The sequence below is a fragment of the Miniopterus natalensis genome, chromosome 13 (assembly GCF_054644295.1).
Source record: "Miniopterus natalensis isolate mMinNat1 chromosome 13, mMinNat1.hap1, whole genome shotgun sequence".
Lineage (NCBI taxonomy): Eukaryota > Metazoa > Chordata > Mammalia > Chiroptera > Miniopteridae > Miniopterus > Miniopterus natalensis.
The window spans coordinates 13,710,591-13,726,915 of NC_142093.1; the positions used below are offsets into that span (position 1 = coordinate 13,710,591).

At 51.6% G+C, this 16,325-nt stretch overlaps 1 protein-coding gene across 1 annotated transcript in view; it reads right to left on the reverse strand.

The window, feature by feature from the left end:
- Positions 1–16,325, reverse strand: part of CAPN13 (calpain 13) — a 106,441-nt gene that overhangs the window by 9,861 nt on the left and 80,255 nt on the right. The window contains exons 8-18 of the mRNA XM_087823829.1: positions 15,076–15,161; positions 11,770–11,844; positions 10,518–10,663; positions 9,447–9,586; positions 9,041–9,052; positions 6,649–6,851; positions 6,075–6,111; positions 5,655–5,711; positions 2,544–2,601; positions 2,388–2,446; positions 593–661 (exon numbers count right to left, since the gene is read on the reverse strand). Coding sequence (XP_087679955.1) covers positions 593–661; positions 2,388–2,446; positions 2,544–2,601; positions 5,655–5,711; positions 6,075–6,111; positions 6,649–6,851; positions 9,041–9,052; positions 9,447–9,586; positions 10,518–10,663; positions 11,770–11,844; positions 15,076–15,161 — 942 coding nt within the window. The remainder of the gene's footprint in view (positions 1–592; positions 662–2,387; positions 2,447–2,543; positions 2,602–5,654; positions 5,712–6,074; positions 6,112–6,648; positions 6,852–9,040; positions 9,053–9,446; positions 9,587–10,517; positions 10,664–11,769; positions 11,845–15,075; positions 15,162–16,325) is intronic.

The window sequence follows — 16,325 nt, forward strand, 5'->3', positions numbered from 1 at the left end:
GCCTTGGGGCCCAGCAAGACCCCAGGGGAGGGCCTTCAGGGCAGGTGTGTTTGAGTCAGACTCCCAGGGTGGTGGGCGCTGGCCAGCTGGGGGTGCGGGGAGGGAATACGAGGAGCCTGGTAGTTGGGCTCTGCAGGAGCGCCTGGGATGCGTGGAAGGGCCTCCCCTGGACCCTAAAGGAGGGTCGCAACTCGGAGGACCTTCTGCACAGCTCTGAGGAGGCCACATCTCTGGTTCTGACATATCTAACAGCACGTGGAGGGAAAGGGACTGTGGCGAACTAGCAGCCTGGGGACGTGGCCGTGGGCCAGGGCAGGAACGAGGCGGGCAAGGCCAGACGCTGGTTTTGGCCACAGTCCACGGTGATCCCTTTCACCTCCAGCCTCCGAGGGTGTTCCTCATCCTGCCACGCGCTGGGCATTGCCTTCTGGGGGCGCACGTACGTCTCCCCAAACACAACTAGAGTTCTCCTTGAGGGCCCGGGTGAGGCTCCTTTTCTTTCCTGCCCCTCAACCCTGGTGCAGGAGGGGCACCCGGTAATCCGCTAAACGGGATGGAACACGAGTGCTAGTCCAGAGCAAACACCCCGTACCTGGCAGCGGACAAGACGGCTCCACAGCCTCGGAAACTCCTCGTGGTCGAGCTGCCCATTCACTTTCAGCTGCCAGGAGTTAAGGGTTAACCAGTCCAGCGCGCAGTGAGCAGAGGGCCCCAGGTCCCACCGATGAGCCCTCCATCCATCAACTAGTGACACGCTGGTCCAACATTACCCGGCTGGAGGCCTGGCCTCACGCCAGCGGGCTCCTGCTGCGTCTGAAAGGGACTGGCTTAGATTTATTTTACAAGGGAAAATGGAGAACTGGAAGGAGAGAAAGCCCTGCGGGGGGGTGGGGGGGGCAAAATCTCTTGCATCCAGGGGAAGAGATTGAACCCAAAACACAGCCTACACCAGCTGGAGTGGGAGGAGCCTGAGGGGATCCTGGCAACTCCTGAAGAAGCATGAGACGCGAACGTGGGCCAGGCGTGCACGTGAGCGGAAGGAAGGCGTTTCTGCGTGTTAAAGCAGCCCTAGCCCTAGCCCTAGCCCTGCTCCAGTGGTTGAGCTTTGTCCCATGTACCAAAAGGTCACTGTGGTTCGATTCCCAGCCAGGGCACATGCAGGGCATATGCCCAGGTTTCGGGCTCGATCCCCAGTAGGGGGCATGCAGCAGGCAGCCGATCGATGTTTCTCTCCCTCTCCCTTCCTCTCTTTCTCTCCAAAATCAATAAAAACATATATTTTTAAAAAGCCAGCCCTAGTCATTGCATGCGATGGGTTTCCTGAGAAATAATGAGAAGAGAATGGATCTCTGAGGACCTGGAGTGTGAGTAGCAGGAAGGGTAGAAAGACCTGTCTGCTTTGCAGGGGACGTGACTGCCCTAGGGCTACCTGCCCCAGGCTGAGATTCATCTTTGAGGATGGGCAGGGTCTCCGAGTTATTCCAAACCACTGCTGGCCGAGAAAGGTCCTGATTTATGATCTCATCAAGAAGCCTCTTGTTTGACAATGACGGGCTTCAAAATCCCAATCAGGTTTTAAGATTGAGAGAGCAGGGATCTGTCTTCCTCCCAGGAGATGACCCACATGGAGGGAGGAGCTACCGGCAGCGGCTGGGGGCTATGCACCCAGGGAGCTAGTCTTTCCTGTTTGCCAGGAGATGGGGTCAGATGGCTCAGCAGAGAAAGGAGCCAGGATGGGAGTCAGGAGACCTGGGTTCGATTCCCAGCTCTGCAGCTTTGGCTATAGAAACTGGACAAGTCACTGGAGGGCCAACCCTGGTCTCCCATCAGCACATGGGGTACAACTGCTGCATAGACTGGATATTTCTCCAAAAGTTTCAGTGATTGTTATCTTTCTTGGGGCTTGTTGAGTAAGATATTTAAATAGTATTTAAATAGTGAAGGATCCTCCAGTGGCAGTGGCAAGGGAAGGGGTGGAATAGTTTATGTTTGTGCTACAAGGAGACAGAAATCAAGGCACAAATTCTGACTGTATGACCCGGGCAAATTACTTAACCTCTCTGAACCCCTCCTTCCACTGCATGATAATGGTTATCACAAAGGTTGTTACAAGAATTACAAAGAAAAAGTCATACATACTAGTATAGTTCTTGGCACCCAGTAGTTGCTTGATAGATGGTAACTATTGTATTGTCATTGTCGCTGTGGCTATTCTGGAGAGTTAGGGGGTTAGTCTAGAATCCACAGAAACCCAGGCCCTTTGATGAGCTCATAGAACCAAGAAGAGAAAATACTGAGAGGAAAGGGTTCTCTCACACCCTAATTAGACTCTTGGGGAAGCCCACAGAGCAGATGGGGAAGGGGTTGGAGATGACGGCGAAGGATACATCCATCAGAGCTATGATGCTCCGGCACTCATCCAAAGAGAACGCATCTCCTGGAGGTCCTGAGATGGGGAAGAACAGGAGGGACTGAAATGCCAGGGAGGGTGACGTTGGGCTGGCTTGGCAGTGGGGATGATGTTGGGAGCAGGAGGTCCTTACCGTTCAGGAATTCCTGATTGAGAAGTTTCTGCAGCTGGGTGGCATCGATGCCTAGTCCCTGATCCAAATGAGAGAGGAATGCAGGAATTACTCAGTGCCCAGGAGCTGAGGGACACATCTGCCTGACTCTGTAAAAGCACTTGGATTGCTAATGACAGTCCCCACCCAGCGCCCATCTCACCTTTGTCAGGAAGCCTTTCCTGATGGCTCCAGGCCACGGTGAGAACTCCTTTCCCAAACATCTGTGGTGCTGATTACTCCTGACATTTGTTACCTTGTGTGGGTACCTTGCATTTATCTCTTCATTCGTTATTGGACTGAAAGCAGTGTTTGCTTCCTCCCCGCCATGCTTTGCACTGGGGAGCCCCTCAGGAGAAGTACTGCTGAGTGAATCAATTCAGCCCGGCAGGTATGTTTGCCCATCTGCTTCCAGAAAGAGACTAAGAAAATACGACTATTGAGTGTGTATGTGTGTATGTGTGTGTGTGTGTGTGTGTGTGTGTGTGTGTGTGTGTGTGGTGGTGAGAGATTAAAACGCTGGGAATCTGGGCTAAGAGAAGCTGCTCTAATTGAGCCCATTACTTAGCATTACTCTTCCCAGAGGCTGAAGCAGAAAGTGGGAAGCAATTGGGGTTAAGGGGAGAGAAACACTTTCTGGCCTGAACCTCTGGAGGCGTTAACTGCATTCAGTTTTCTACTGGAGACACTGAGCGGCCTTATGGGCAGTGTCTTCCACGACGATTTTACAGAGAAGAGGAGCTGCTCTACATGCTGCCATTTCACATCTGCCTGGTCCACACTCAGGGGCCATGTGGCATCAACGCCCTGGAAAAGCTTTCACACGGGGGAGGAGTGGGCGTGAGGCCTCCCAGAGGTGGCTTTGCAGAGTGGCACTAGGTTTGGTGGAAGAAAGTGCCTCCTTGGGGTCTTCTGAGAACCAGCACCCCATAGATGACATTCTGGCTCCAGGGTTGGCCTCATCACACAGAACTGAAAGCAAAAACAATCCTGCAGCCTGTCCTCATGGGAGTACTTTAGCTAGAAGGATGTCCCCTCATGATGCCCTCAGAGAAACACATTCTGCCAGTGTCAGAAATTGGTTCTCATGTCATCCTTCCAACGTCTCAGGTAAGACTGTATATTATGCCCACCATCAACTGAGTTTTTTTCTCAAAAGAATCATCACACCTTGCTTTGCAGAGCAGTTGACATGTTGGTGAGGCACTCTAACAAACTAGGAGATAAGCAGCTTAGGGCATGGGTATCTCCTTCCCTTTGCAGGTCTCCCAGGCTTCCAGGACCCTGACCTGACCTGGACCCTGGACCAGCCGCCACCAGAATGTTTGAGGAAATGAGAATACAAATGGAGATGAAGTTTGCCTGAATAAATTCCCAAAGAATTGCACTGTTTCCACCACCTCAACATAAGATCCCCGAGAACCAACACTGCATCCCCACAGCTTAGAGTGGTACTTGAGTGTCCTAGACATTTGGGACATGTCTGCCAACTGAATAAATGATGGGTGGATGGACCTGGCTTGTCCCACTGTGTCCTTGCTGGCCCCCAGGCAGCCACTGGGCTATGGCACCATCCCCAGTACCATGGCCGATGAAGGTGACTCATGGTAGTGGCAGCAATACTACCTACCAGTATGTTAATTTAAGGCTAGTTAAATGGATACAAGAGATCAGGAGAGAGAACACAGTGAGTGCATGGACGAATATTTTGCTTTCAGCTTTTCTTGGAGAGCACAACCTCTGAGTAGAGCTTGCAGGTTTTGCAGAATAATGCTGGATTGGTCCTGCTCAAGGTGCCTGGGCGACGGATGAGAGGGTACTGGAGTCCAGACTGCATCCTACTTCCTGCTGTCTGGCACAAAGCTGCATTTGTGCTCATTTCTACAAAGTCTCCATATGGGCTCCAGTGACCCTCTATGAGAGACAGTTGGTTGTTGTTTGGAAAAGTTCTAATTTGGGAATCTGTACCATTTATCATCTCACAAATTATCATTTTTAATTCAGATGTGCAGGTGCATAAACCATGTTGTAGATTTTGCCACCTGCCCCTGAAGGAAGCTTGGTCTCAGGTACCCTAATCAGCTCCTACTGATCACCTTGGGGCAGTGACCTGAGCTTGGGCATCTGCTCCGGGGGAAGCTAATCTGTCTTCATTCAATGCAAATTGATGGAGTACCTTCTCTGTGCCAAGGGCAATGATAGGTCTTGGGGACAAGGAATGCATATGACGTCATCCCTGCCTTCAGGAGCTCACAGACCGGGAGGATCATCTTGCATCAGGTGATGATGAATCATCCCAGATGTGGACCTGAATCCTAGGCCCATATTAATTTCAAGGTGGTTCAGACTGAGCTTCTCCTTGCAACCTGCACCCTGCATGCCAGCCACATTTTTCATTTCTCCTTCTGTTTTCCTCTGAGCCCAGGCTACCTGAATAATTTCCCTTTAGTCTGCCTCATGGTCACCACTGCCCCATTGGCCATCTGAATGCCTGGCATCCTTCCTGCCCTTGGGCTCTGCCTGGCCCTGGGCTGGCACCATGCACATGGTCATCTGTATCACTTTCCACACCAACATAATTATTAATGGTAAAAAGCCCATTGAGCAGAGCCCTTGGCAGCTGTTTTGATCCTGACAAGTCAAGGAGTTCTTTATAACAGTTTATAAAACCATTAAGAAAATCCCCTGTGTGCATAGGTGGCTTGCTTGGCAGGAAGAGCGCTGCTGGTGATTTCTGCAGCTGGCCATGTCCCGGGAGGAATGATGCCAAGGTTGGTGGGAGTTTGCAGAGCAGGAGAAGGAAAGATTTCAAGGGGTGTCGCCAACTGCTTGTGTATAGATTTAAAAAGCACACCCCCCCCCCCATAATGAGGCCCTCCCTTTCCAAGCTCTACGTTTTATCCTGGTGTCTCCCAGGTGGGCCATCACTTCTCTCCAGGGTTTGGAAGTCAGATCAGTTCTGGAGACGTCCAGGGAACAAGGCTGATAAATACCCATCAAGTCATGTTTCCTCTCTGTGTCCTGATAAAAGCCTGGGAGAGATTCCCTTCCCTCTGGTCTCCCCATCACCAGTTCCCATGTTAAGTACTGTACCTGCCGAGCATATCTGTAGAAAATGCTTTGTTGAGAGCCATTTTCTGGAAGACTTGCCTGGATCAAAGGGAAAATAGCCAACATCAAATTTCTGGGGAAGGAGGGCACCTGTCTGGTTCAGCGAGGACACAAGAACCCCCCACCGCCACCTGGTTCTGAGACAGGGCTTCATCCAGCAATCGGGTGAAACCTTTAGGGAAACAGGGAAAATGGAAGTTTGTGGAAAGAAGGTGGTTGGGTCCAGCCTGGCCTTGTAGACCTGGCCTTCTCCCCTCTGCCCTGACCCCCTGAGCCATCATTGGCCCATCACGGTGTCTCTGTTTTCATGGATCAGGGGTGAGGCAAGAAGGAAGGTGACAGAAGCTCCTGGGGATGGAATGTGGCCAACGAAACTTACCCATTACCTCGCAGCGCACCTACCTTCAGTGCTTGGAGACTGAAATTGCTGCCCACGTTCCTAGGAAATCAGGGGGATGGTGTGACAAGGATGACCAGCTCATTGTTCAAAGGAGGCTTGCATAGGGAGGGCACCCTAAGGGGCATTTATGCCAGTGGACAGCCCTCAGCAGAGCAGGATGTGACATGGGCAACCATGACAGTTAGACAGGCAGGTGAGCATCCTGACCATGTGTCCAGTCTTTTGGGTCATCTGGTCCTTACCCATTTAGAAAGTGGTCCCTTTCACAGCAAGAGACACATGTACAATAACCCCACTGCCAGGATGGCAGAAGAGCTTTGTCTCATGTCGCAATTCTCACTGGTGGCACGGTGGCTGTCTGGCACGCTGGACAGATAAGGTTCTATCCATACTCAGCCGTGAAGACTGCCACGATTATAGCGACGTCTGCCTCGGGTCCAAGAGGGGGCGAGGTGCTCAGCGGGGTGTACATCTGTGGGTCCCAGTCTTGCCCATGGACATGGCATTGAAGCCCCTCCACAATGTGTTTTAATAAAATCAGGTCAAATGTGTATTTAGGGTCCCAGAGGTTCTTACCCGTCAGCATCTGGCATTTTCAGGAAGATCCGAAGCAAGAGCTCAACTGCTTTTCTGCACTCAGACACGGTGACCACGTAGGTCCCCAGGCTCAGCGTGAAGCACTTTGTGAGGTTGCGCTTGGTTCTGGTCACTATGCCCTTTTCAGCATTTCTGAAGTGGGAGAAAAAGGCCGATGGCAGCTTCTCCCGAAAGTGCTGAAACTAGAGGAGACACGGGGATGGTGAGAAAGGCCCCCTGGGGATGTGGCCCAGGCGCCAGGACAGACCCCTCTCCATGGACCGAAGCGAGCCCTAAAAAGGGAGACGGCGCTCACCCAAACTCTCCAAGTGCAAGAGGGTTTGGACTGTTATTTATATAGATGCTAACACTACAATGAATGCAAAGAAATATGACAAAGGGTTTTACCTCATTAAACCTAACAGCATCCGGGGCCTCTGGGTTTACCTCTCTGCTTATATATGAAGAATTCCATGGAAACGAGTGAGATTGTTTTAACACTGGGTTACTCTGGGAGCCCCCAGAGCCCCTTCTGCCTGCACCTCTTGCGAGGCTCTCTCTGGATCGCAAAGCGCTGCAGTTGGGCTCCCGTCACTTCCTCCGTTTCATCTTCCCAGCAGAGCTCTGAAATTTCCTCTCATTGGAGTATAATAGGCCCCGGTCATTTTCCTTTCATTTCAATATTTTCTTAGAGATAGAACAATAAATATAACGCAGTTCCCATTACTGGATGTCACATACACATTACAAAATAAAAACCCTCACTAAATAAATTTCCCCAATACAGTGGAGCATGGGCATTCCATTTAGAATGGTTACGCTGCATGACATGATTATTTGTGAGCTCAGCCTTGGGGGAAAACAGGGAGAAAGGGAGAGGGTTTTCTTCTTCCAGGGGGCGGGGACAGAGCTGGGCTACAAGGTGAGGCAGGAGCTAGGCCACTGTCTCAGAAATGCAGCAGGGTTCTGGGTGGACTCTCCACAGTGATTCTGTTCACATTCACAGCAGCCCCAGTGGGTTTGGAGCCTGACTTGCTTGAGCCCTTCTGGCAAAAGTGATGATGAGATCAGTCTTCTCCAGAGAGTCAGCACTGTCCTGGTACTGTGTGTGTGCGTGTGTGTGCACACATGTACGCGTGTGTGGGCATTGTGCCCCCTACAATCTAGAAGATAAGGTTTTTCCCTGCGTCCCTGCTCTCTTGCCCTCCTCCCTCCCCTGGACCTTGGTTGCCCTGCCCAGGCTCCTGATCCTGCAGAATTGACTTGCTCAGTGGCAGCAAGAAGCGTAAGTGTGGGGCATGACTGGGGCTCTTGGTCCAGCGCTCAGAGGACCCAGCATCAAATCAACACAGGGCTAGTCACTAGTCACACACAGACCTGACCCTGTTGTTCAAGGGCTGGGGCTTGTGCCTTTTCCTGGATCAAGTCCCCATCCCTTTCTCCAGCTCTGGGAACTAGATCACTGACCTGTTCCTTGCACCTGAGCTTCCCTTGAAGCCTGTCTGGAAGTCCCACTTCTATACCGGAGGTGCCAGGAGGTCAGGGATCAGAGTCATAGTCATAGGGATCAGAGTCCCCATCCTTACTGGTATTTTAAGCCACCTTTCACCAACACCAAGCCAGAATATCTATGGAGGATGCAATTTGGTTGTAAAAGAAGCTAGAGGGTGTGCCTTGAAGTTGGATTTGTATAGCATTTGTTGTGTTTGTGGTAGACTTGGGGGCTGACAAAGAATACCTGAGACTAGAGATCTCCTCAAGGCACCCCTATTAGCCCTGCCTCTCATCTTAAATAAAGGAACTGGCTGCTATGCCCGGCCAGCATGGCTCAGCGGCTGAGCATCGACCTGTGATCCAGGGGATCATGGTTTGATTCCCGGTCAGGGCACATGCCTGGGTTGTGGGTTCGATCCCCAGTACGGGGCATGCAGGAGGCAGCCGATCGATGACTCTCATCATTGATGTTTCTCTCTCTCTCTCTCTCTCTCTCTCTCTCTGTGTGTGTATCTCTCTCCCTCTCCCTTCCTCTCTCTGAAATCAATAAAGACATATTTTTTTAAAAAATAAAAGAAACTGGCTGCATCAGCCTCATCTATTAGAAGCCAAATGCTTGAGGATGGGTTGACAGTTGCAGCCCCTTGTGAATGTTAAATCAGAGAACAGCTCCTGGGGTCCAACCTTTAGACCAATACAGCTAAAATATGTCCCTCATTATTGACCTGTTTGGAGATCCTAAGCTTGTGGCTGTTACGGGATGTAGCAAGACTGAATTTGCAGCCACTGAACAGTGAGAGACGTGTCGAGGCCATGGGTGTTGAAAGAGGCACAACACTTTACCCACGGACAGCAGCAGAGGCATGAGAAGCCCCGTGAGGGAGGTGGTGAGCCATACCTGAGGGTCGACCTGTGGGGAAGAAGAAAAAGGCAGGTTTAGGAGCCTAAACCAACGCAAAAGGCAAGCAGAGCCCAGCAGCCTGGCTCGGGGCCCTGCATTCCTCCTTCCCGCATGGTCAGCCTGTCCCCTGGCACACCCAGGGATGAACGGGGACCACTGCACGTTCCCTGTGTGGAGCTGTGAAAAAGAAAACCGAACCCCTTGTGGGGACATGTAGGGGAAGGACATGGAGGAGGGGAGAAGGTGCCAGAGAGGAGGAGACTCGCCCTTTGTCAGCTCAGCAGCTGTGGTTACTGGTCACAGCAACGGTTTAATGAAATCTCCCAGCCTGGTTGGCCACTCTCTCCTCCCAAGGTGGACACAAATGTCCCAAAAGGGCAAGCCCTGAAGCAGGTGGCCTTACCTTGAACACGTGGAAGTTCAGTGGAAACTTCTCATCTGTATTTAAATTTTGTGGTGCGATGCTGCAGGACACAACGACGTTGTTGCCTTCCACTCTCTCTGGCACAGAGAAGATGTACTGTGTGTCCCTCTCAAATCCTTCTGCAAGAGAAAGAGCTGGCGCTGGAGCTCAGCGCGGCTCCTGGGGCTCCCAGGTGGGGCCACGTCCAGTTCAGAGAGCCCTGGGCGTGGGGGAGTTAGAAACTGGATTTGAAAACATAAGGCCTGGGTCCCAGTCCTCACAGTTACTGGTTGTGGAACAAGCTTCTTCATTTTGTGCGCCTCAGTCTCCTCCTTTTAAAAACAAGGAGGAGGAGTTCTATCCAGGGCATGTAAACGTACTCAGGTTCATCTTCACAGGGAGCTATTTCACTCATCCTTGTCACCCATGGGGAGTGGGGGTGCGGTGAGAATAGGTGACACTCTCAAGGTCACAAACAACATGATTTATCTCAAGGGAGCCTGAAGCCAGGTTCTGGGGGCCTTCCTCTGGATCTCAGCACAGTGTGCAGGACACACCAACCCAGGGGGCAGGAATAGTCTCCCTTATGTCTGGGTGGCACTTGTGGTTTCTAGGGGAAGACAGGGATGATCAATCCCACTGTTCACTGGTGATGAGGCTGAGGCAGAGAGACCAGCTATATTCCCAGAGTCACAAAGCCACGATGTGGTGAGGACAAGGGTTTAACCCAGCCTTGACATTTGTCCAGTGTTCTTTCCACGCTCTCCCACTGTCCTGGGAATTACTGAAGAGCAGTGACCCTATTCTGCTCCTGGGATACAGGTGGAGGTTAGTGTTAGGACAGTGGGAGAGCGAAAGGGAAGGGAGGCATATTTGAGATTCTCCTGACCCATCTCCTCCAGCAACCATTTCCCTTGGGGAAGTATAGCTGTCCCTTTAGGCAGACAAATCCCTCCCTTCCAACTTCTGGCTGATGGGCCAGAATCAAGAGCCACTGAGACCTAAAGCCAGGACGGGGCTAGGGCTGGCAGCTTCCCGTCTGGCAGAATCAATGACCAATGCCACAACTACCTGTAGTGTTTCCTGGAGTCGTGTAGCTCTTTAATGTAATTTGGGACCATCTTTCATGGGCCATGTGTCCAGGGTACAGGTTGACTGGGAATTGGTTACATATATAAAGGCAGGAGAAGTTCTCTTGGAAATCACGACATGACATCCTGTTTAAATAGATACACATCACTAAATGAGCACTGCTTTTGGCCCCCGGGGGGAGTTCCCATCACTTCACTGTGTCTGCCTGACAGCCACAGCATTCACTGACCTACACTGTCCTACCCAAGCTCAGAGCCCCATTCTCATTTTCTCAGCCTGGGTCACCCGGGTCAAATACAGTTCTGCTCCCTCTAGTGGTTGGGAGGCCAAAGAGTCAAATTGTGGGTTTTGCCCATCACTGGGCAAGGGCTTCACTGACAACCATCCCCTCACCCACGGATCAAACTGCGAGGCTGCTCACAGGCAGCAGGACGGCTGCCAGTCTGTGTTGGCCACGAGCCCTCCACCACGCGAGGAAATCGCCCCTCCCTGGGACCCTTTGCTAGTTTCATTGTAGAGGTTGTTATCAGAATAAAATGAATTCAACACCTAAAATCCCACTTCATGCTTTGATGAAAGTGGAGATACTGGAAATATGTTTCCTCCTAATTTGCATTTGTCCCTGTTTCTCAGTTACTTAGGCCCAGCCGCCTTTTCCCATGTGCTAAATGTCATTTAAACCATCACAAAGCGAACCAGACAGCCCCTCGGAGAAATGTCCTCCTTATCTAAGATGAGAGCATATGGCCAGAAACGTGTTTTCACAACATCCAGGCCTACACAGCTGCTGGGCAATGACACCAGTGTCTCGGCAAGAGCTCTGGAACCCGGGCTGGGAGATGAGCTCCGAGCTCGCTCTTCTGGAGTCCATGCCAGGGACACTGTGGAGCTCCATGGTCCCAACAAACACAGGAGACACAGGCATGAAAACCAAGCATCCCACTTTCCAGGAAACTTGGTTTCAGAGCTCCAGTGCCCATATTCCCTTTGACCACTAACATTCCCTGGAAGGTCCAATATTTCAGGGATGAAATGTCTTTCACACAAGGGAGCGCACACAAGTAATTGCTCATTCAAAACTTTTGTGTCTCAGTCGGAAAAAAAGGCTCCCTCTACACAAGTCTCTGCAAAGCTCTTCTCTAGTCTCACAAGGCTTTAGGGAAAGGGAACGATTGAGGGTGTGGGCAACTGTTACAGATTTAAAATGTAATTTTAGAAGAAGAGTAAATACCAAAACTCGCCATCATTCTTATTCTCATATAGCTTGCTCTTCCGTGGGTCTTGGGTTTCCTGCCACTCCGGAGACCTGAAAGTGGACAGAGAGACCACAGGGTGAGACCTCCCAGAGCGTTTCATCTCAGCCACACATGGCCCAGCAGGGGCCCTTTGTGCAGGCCGCCCCTAGTTCTTGGGATACATGGAGAGGGTCATTCTATCTGATGACAGGAGCCAGTCATTCTCTATATGCTGATGGCTTCCAGGCTGTCCTGAGCTCAATCCTCTTTCCTGAGCTTTAGGATACATGTGTCGGTCCATCCCATGCCTCCACCACTTGCCATTGAGCCAGCTCAGACTCCTGGTCACCTTATAAGTGAGTAATATCCACAATGTCCTGTCTGCAACAGCCCCCTCAGCTCCTGTGGACTCCTACCTAAGGCCTCTTTAATGGAGTCAATTCCTCTCATATTCTGTCTTCCTCTTTTCCTGCCCCCTTCTATTTTCCCCAGCATTATTGTTTTTTCCAAAGAACCCTGCCTGGCTGTCCTGTCACTAGAATTCAAGTTCCACAAGATCAAAGAGCCCTGCTCACCATGGTAATGCTATCATCACAGGGCTTAACACAATGCCGTGGCACACAGTAAGCACGCAATAATTTTTTGCTTGCTTAATTAATAATTACAGTTACCCACTGCAGTGGGGTAATGTGTTCCCGAAGCTAGCCCTAGGGTCTGTGGTGAAGGAGGAGACCCTCAGGCAGAAGGGAACAGGTGCCCCTCCTCAGCCCACTCCTCAAAGTGGAGGCTGCTCAGGGGCACCAGGCCCCAGAGGCATAGACGTGTAACGAGATCTTTCTCTGCCAGCGGTTTGCATCCAGGGTGAGGTCACCTCTGTGCTGGGAGAGCAAGGCAGGGACCACCCCTCAGGCTCCTGGCTGCAGGCTGAGCCAGTCAAATGTGCTATTGTAAAATGGCAATTTTATAATTAAGCGATAATTACATTTTCTGCAATGTGTAAGGGAAAATAAATGTAGTGTAAATCAATACATTATCGATTCATGCAAGTTTGCCTTTAAGTGTGTGCGACTGAAATTTCAATTGTGGCTGAGATGAGACCATCCGGCTCTCCATCCATTCCCATTCTTTAAAGAGTAGGGAGAAAATGGGCCACCTGCTTGGGGACAGTGACTATGCAGCCCCATCACTTCCTGCCAGCCTGGTTTCTGGTGGGAAATGGTGAACCTCAATGTTCAGCCAAAACACCTGACCAGGTAGGTAGTGCTAGGTCCAGCTCCCCGGTCCCTGCTGCGCACACATCTCCCCCTGCTCAGAGGCCATCATAGACCCGTAGGGTGTAAATCCAAACATCTAAGCTGGCACTGGGCTCAGCCCCAGCTCCCAGTACATCTCTCCCCAGTCCCTCTGGCTCAGGCAAGCTTACTGGCCTAGAACACACTGTAAATGTTCCTGGCTTAGCACATGGCCAACGAGTCCCGGCCTACACAGTGATCTCTTCCGAAGTGAGTCATATTTCCTTTGGAAGTTGAACTCAAGTTCAACCTCATTCAGGAAGCTTTCCCTGAACATGCACCAGCCCACCAGAGGCTTCTCTTCCCTGATCTCCTGTGTCCCTTGTTGCTTCCCCTGGTCATTTGATATTTAGCATGGGAGACCTGGGCGAAACATCAGCTCATGAATTTCCAGCCTGTTCTCCTACCCAAGGGCAATGTGTCATTGACACCTGCCCCTCCCCCAGTCCTAGCCCAACAGCCAAGCAGGAATCCGCTATTCTGGCTAATTGTATTGTCCTGGGGCTTCATTTGGCAGCTTGGGGTGACGACTGCTAAGGAGGATTGGAAAGGACCAGAGGTTGCTAAGATTTACATGGAGGGGGCAATGGGCAGCCCTAGGAGGGAAGGAAGAACAGAGGCAAGAAAAATGGACAGAGGGCCACTGAGTGAAAATAGCGTCCAGTGGCTCCTGGTTTTGCAAACTCATTCCCCTTCTGTGGAGGGGATCGGGCTGCCCAGTCCTCCTGGGGGCATCTGAGGTCACAATCAGGTTTATGTGATGAGTCCATGTTTCTTGTTTCCTCCCTCTTCCCTCTTTCCCTTGCTTTCCTACCCTTTACCCCAATTGCATTTCTATCTCCCACTTGCTGAGGCCCACTTGTGCAGGCTCACACCAGCTGCTGGGGCTCACGAAGGGTCAGGGAGTCCCTGCCACAGCCTGGCTTGGGCGATGAGACCACATTCTGTGGCTGGAAATTGGGGCTGGGGCAACGCCAACTCTGCATTCACCTTCTAGAAAGCACTTTTCACCGCACTGATTTTCACTGCCTGTTGGGTCCTGTTCTCCTTTTGAGTGTTTTGCACTGCTTTTCGAACCATGTTCTCTTTCCCACTCCTGCCTCCTCCCGACACATCTGGCCCCAACCCCCGGCAATGCTGTTGTGGCCACCGCTGTGGCTCAACACTTTTTATGGATCCACATGGGCCCTCAGAGGAATGTGACAGGGCTGGGCCCCACTGACTGCTCAGAGGAGCAAGTGACTGTCACTGTCCCTCTGTTCCTCTAAGGACCACCATCTCATTCTCAGTCAGCAAGGGGGTGAGGATCAGTGACTAGTCCTTCTGGCAGCTGGGGAATGCCAGCCCAGCTCCAGGGAACCTCTCACCACACAGCTGGGTCCCCATGGTCAGCTGGGTCTGAGAACAGCTGCCTAGGACATGGCCAGCAGGAGCACCTGAGACCAGCTCAGCTCCATTCACTCATACTCTGAGCCAGGTGCTAGTCCAGGCACCGGTCACACATACGTGCACCCAGGTCAGTAGGGCAGGGTGCTGACCCACCTGGACTGAGTAAAACTGTAAGCCTCAGTTCCCCTAACACCCTAAAATGAAGTCTTTGCCATCCTGAGGACATGGCGTCATCAGGACCAGAATTCCTTAAGATCCATTTATGGGATGAGGCACCTTCTCCCCAGCTCTCCTCCCAGTGGAGCTTAACTCCTGCTCTGCCCCACCTTTTTTTTTTAAACTAATTCTGGGTGTGGGGGTCCAAAGCTCTAGATTGTGACGTTCTGGAGAAAAGACACTGGGTCTTGTCACATATACATATCCCACAACACACAGTCGGTGTCTAACAGATGTTTGGTGGGTGGCATCATGGGAGTGTGAGACGGACCGACAGACGTGCAGGTGTGAACTGGAAAAGCCTGCAGTTAGATTCACAGCAGGGGAGACAGATGCCACCCTCTGGGGCAGGGCACTCTAAACATAGGTCTCGGTGACAGGCAGAGAGGTTTTCAGAAGCCGTACCTGTCCCCCCAGCGCCCCTGCCACTCGGTGTTGCCCCAGGGGTTCCACAGGCGGATGAGGTTTTCCCAGCCCCTCCTGTACTGAACCTGTAAAGGACAGAAACGGAAACTGTCAGAGGTCTTGAGCCAAAGTCAGCAGAAAGAGGGGATATGAATGCAGCTGCTTTTTACCTCCAAGGACTAATTTAACGTCTGACCTCATTTGGCTGCAGCCAGAAAAAAAAAAATTGAAAGAAAAAAAAAAAAAAATCAATGTCTGCTGCCTGCATGGAGTTGGAATGAGATAGAAGAGAAAATGGTCCTTTCTGCTCAGCACCTCGCAGGGCAGGCACAGCTTCATCATCCCACACCGCTGCACCCCAGAACTTGGGCGAGCTGAGATTTAATAGCAGATAAATAGCAGGGATGTTGCCTCAGGCTGCAGAGGGGAGAACTTTGTGGGTCCCTGGCCTCCTCCAGGCCTGGTCACAGCCGGCATCTCTATTCCGGCCACTGCTGCTTCCCTGCCAGTCAGTCACCCACTGGGAGCTGTGCTGGGCTGGGTCTCCACAGCGCTGTCCTGAGTAAGAAGGAAGACTTGAGCAAGACTGGGACAACTCGGGAATCGAGATGCCTGGGGCTGGCCTCTGTTGACGAGCAGGGCGCCTCGATGGCTTGGATTTTCCTTCCCCCTAGGGATCTCATCCCTCACTCCCAGAAAGGAGGTTGGTACATTTGCTCCTTCAGACCACTGAGGCCAGAGGGCAGGACTATTGAAAAATTACAATGAAATAATGGCAACCCTTGCACCTACAGTCCCGGATCCAGGAGCCCTCGGCCTGGAGAGAGAAATTAAAGTATGATCGAGTTGTAGCTGTGAGATTGATCTGTGCTAATGCTGTCTGCAGAGATGGAGGCCTGGGGGGAGGTGGCAGGCTTGTTCGACGACTCCAGGTCAGAGGAGGCTGAGCGGAATATCATCACATGGAAAAGGACCCTGTGCTCGGAACCAGGCTCGGCTGAGTGATGGACGTGAGTTACCTCCCTCAGTCCTTCCCGGTAGATTATTATATAATCCGTGTTTTACAGAGGAGGAAATTGAGCATCAGAGAGGTTAAACCACTTTCCCAAGGCCACAGAGTAAGTGACAGAAGCAGAATTCTGGCCCTAGTCAGTCTCCAGAGCCCAGGCTCTGAATTTTGGAACTGGGGGTGGATAAAGGGACAGCTGCTCCAGTGTCCAGCCCACTTTTCAATGTGGCTGTGAACCTGA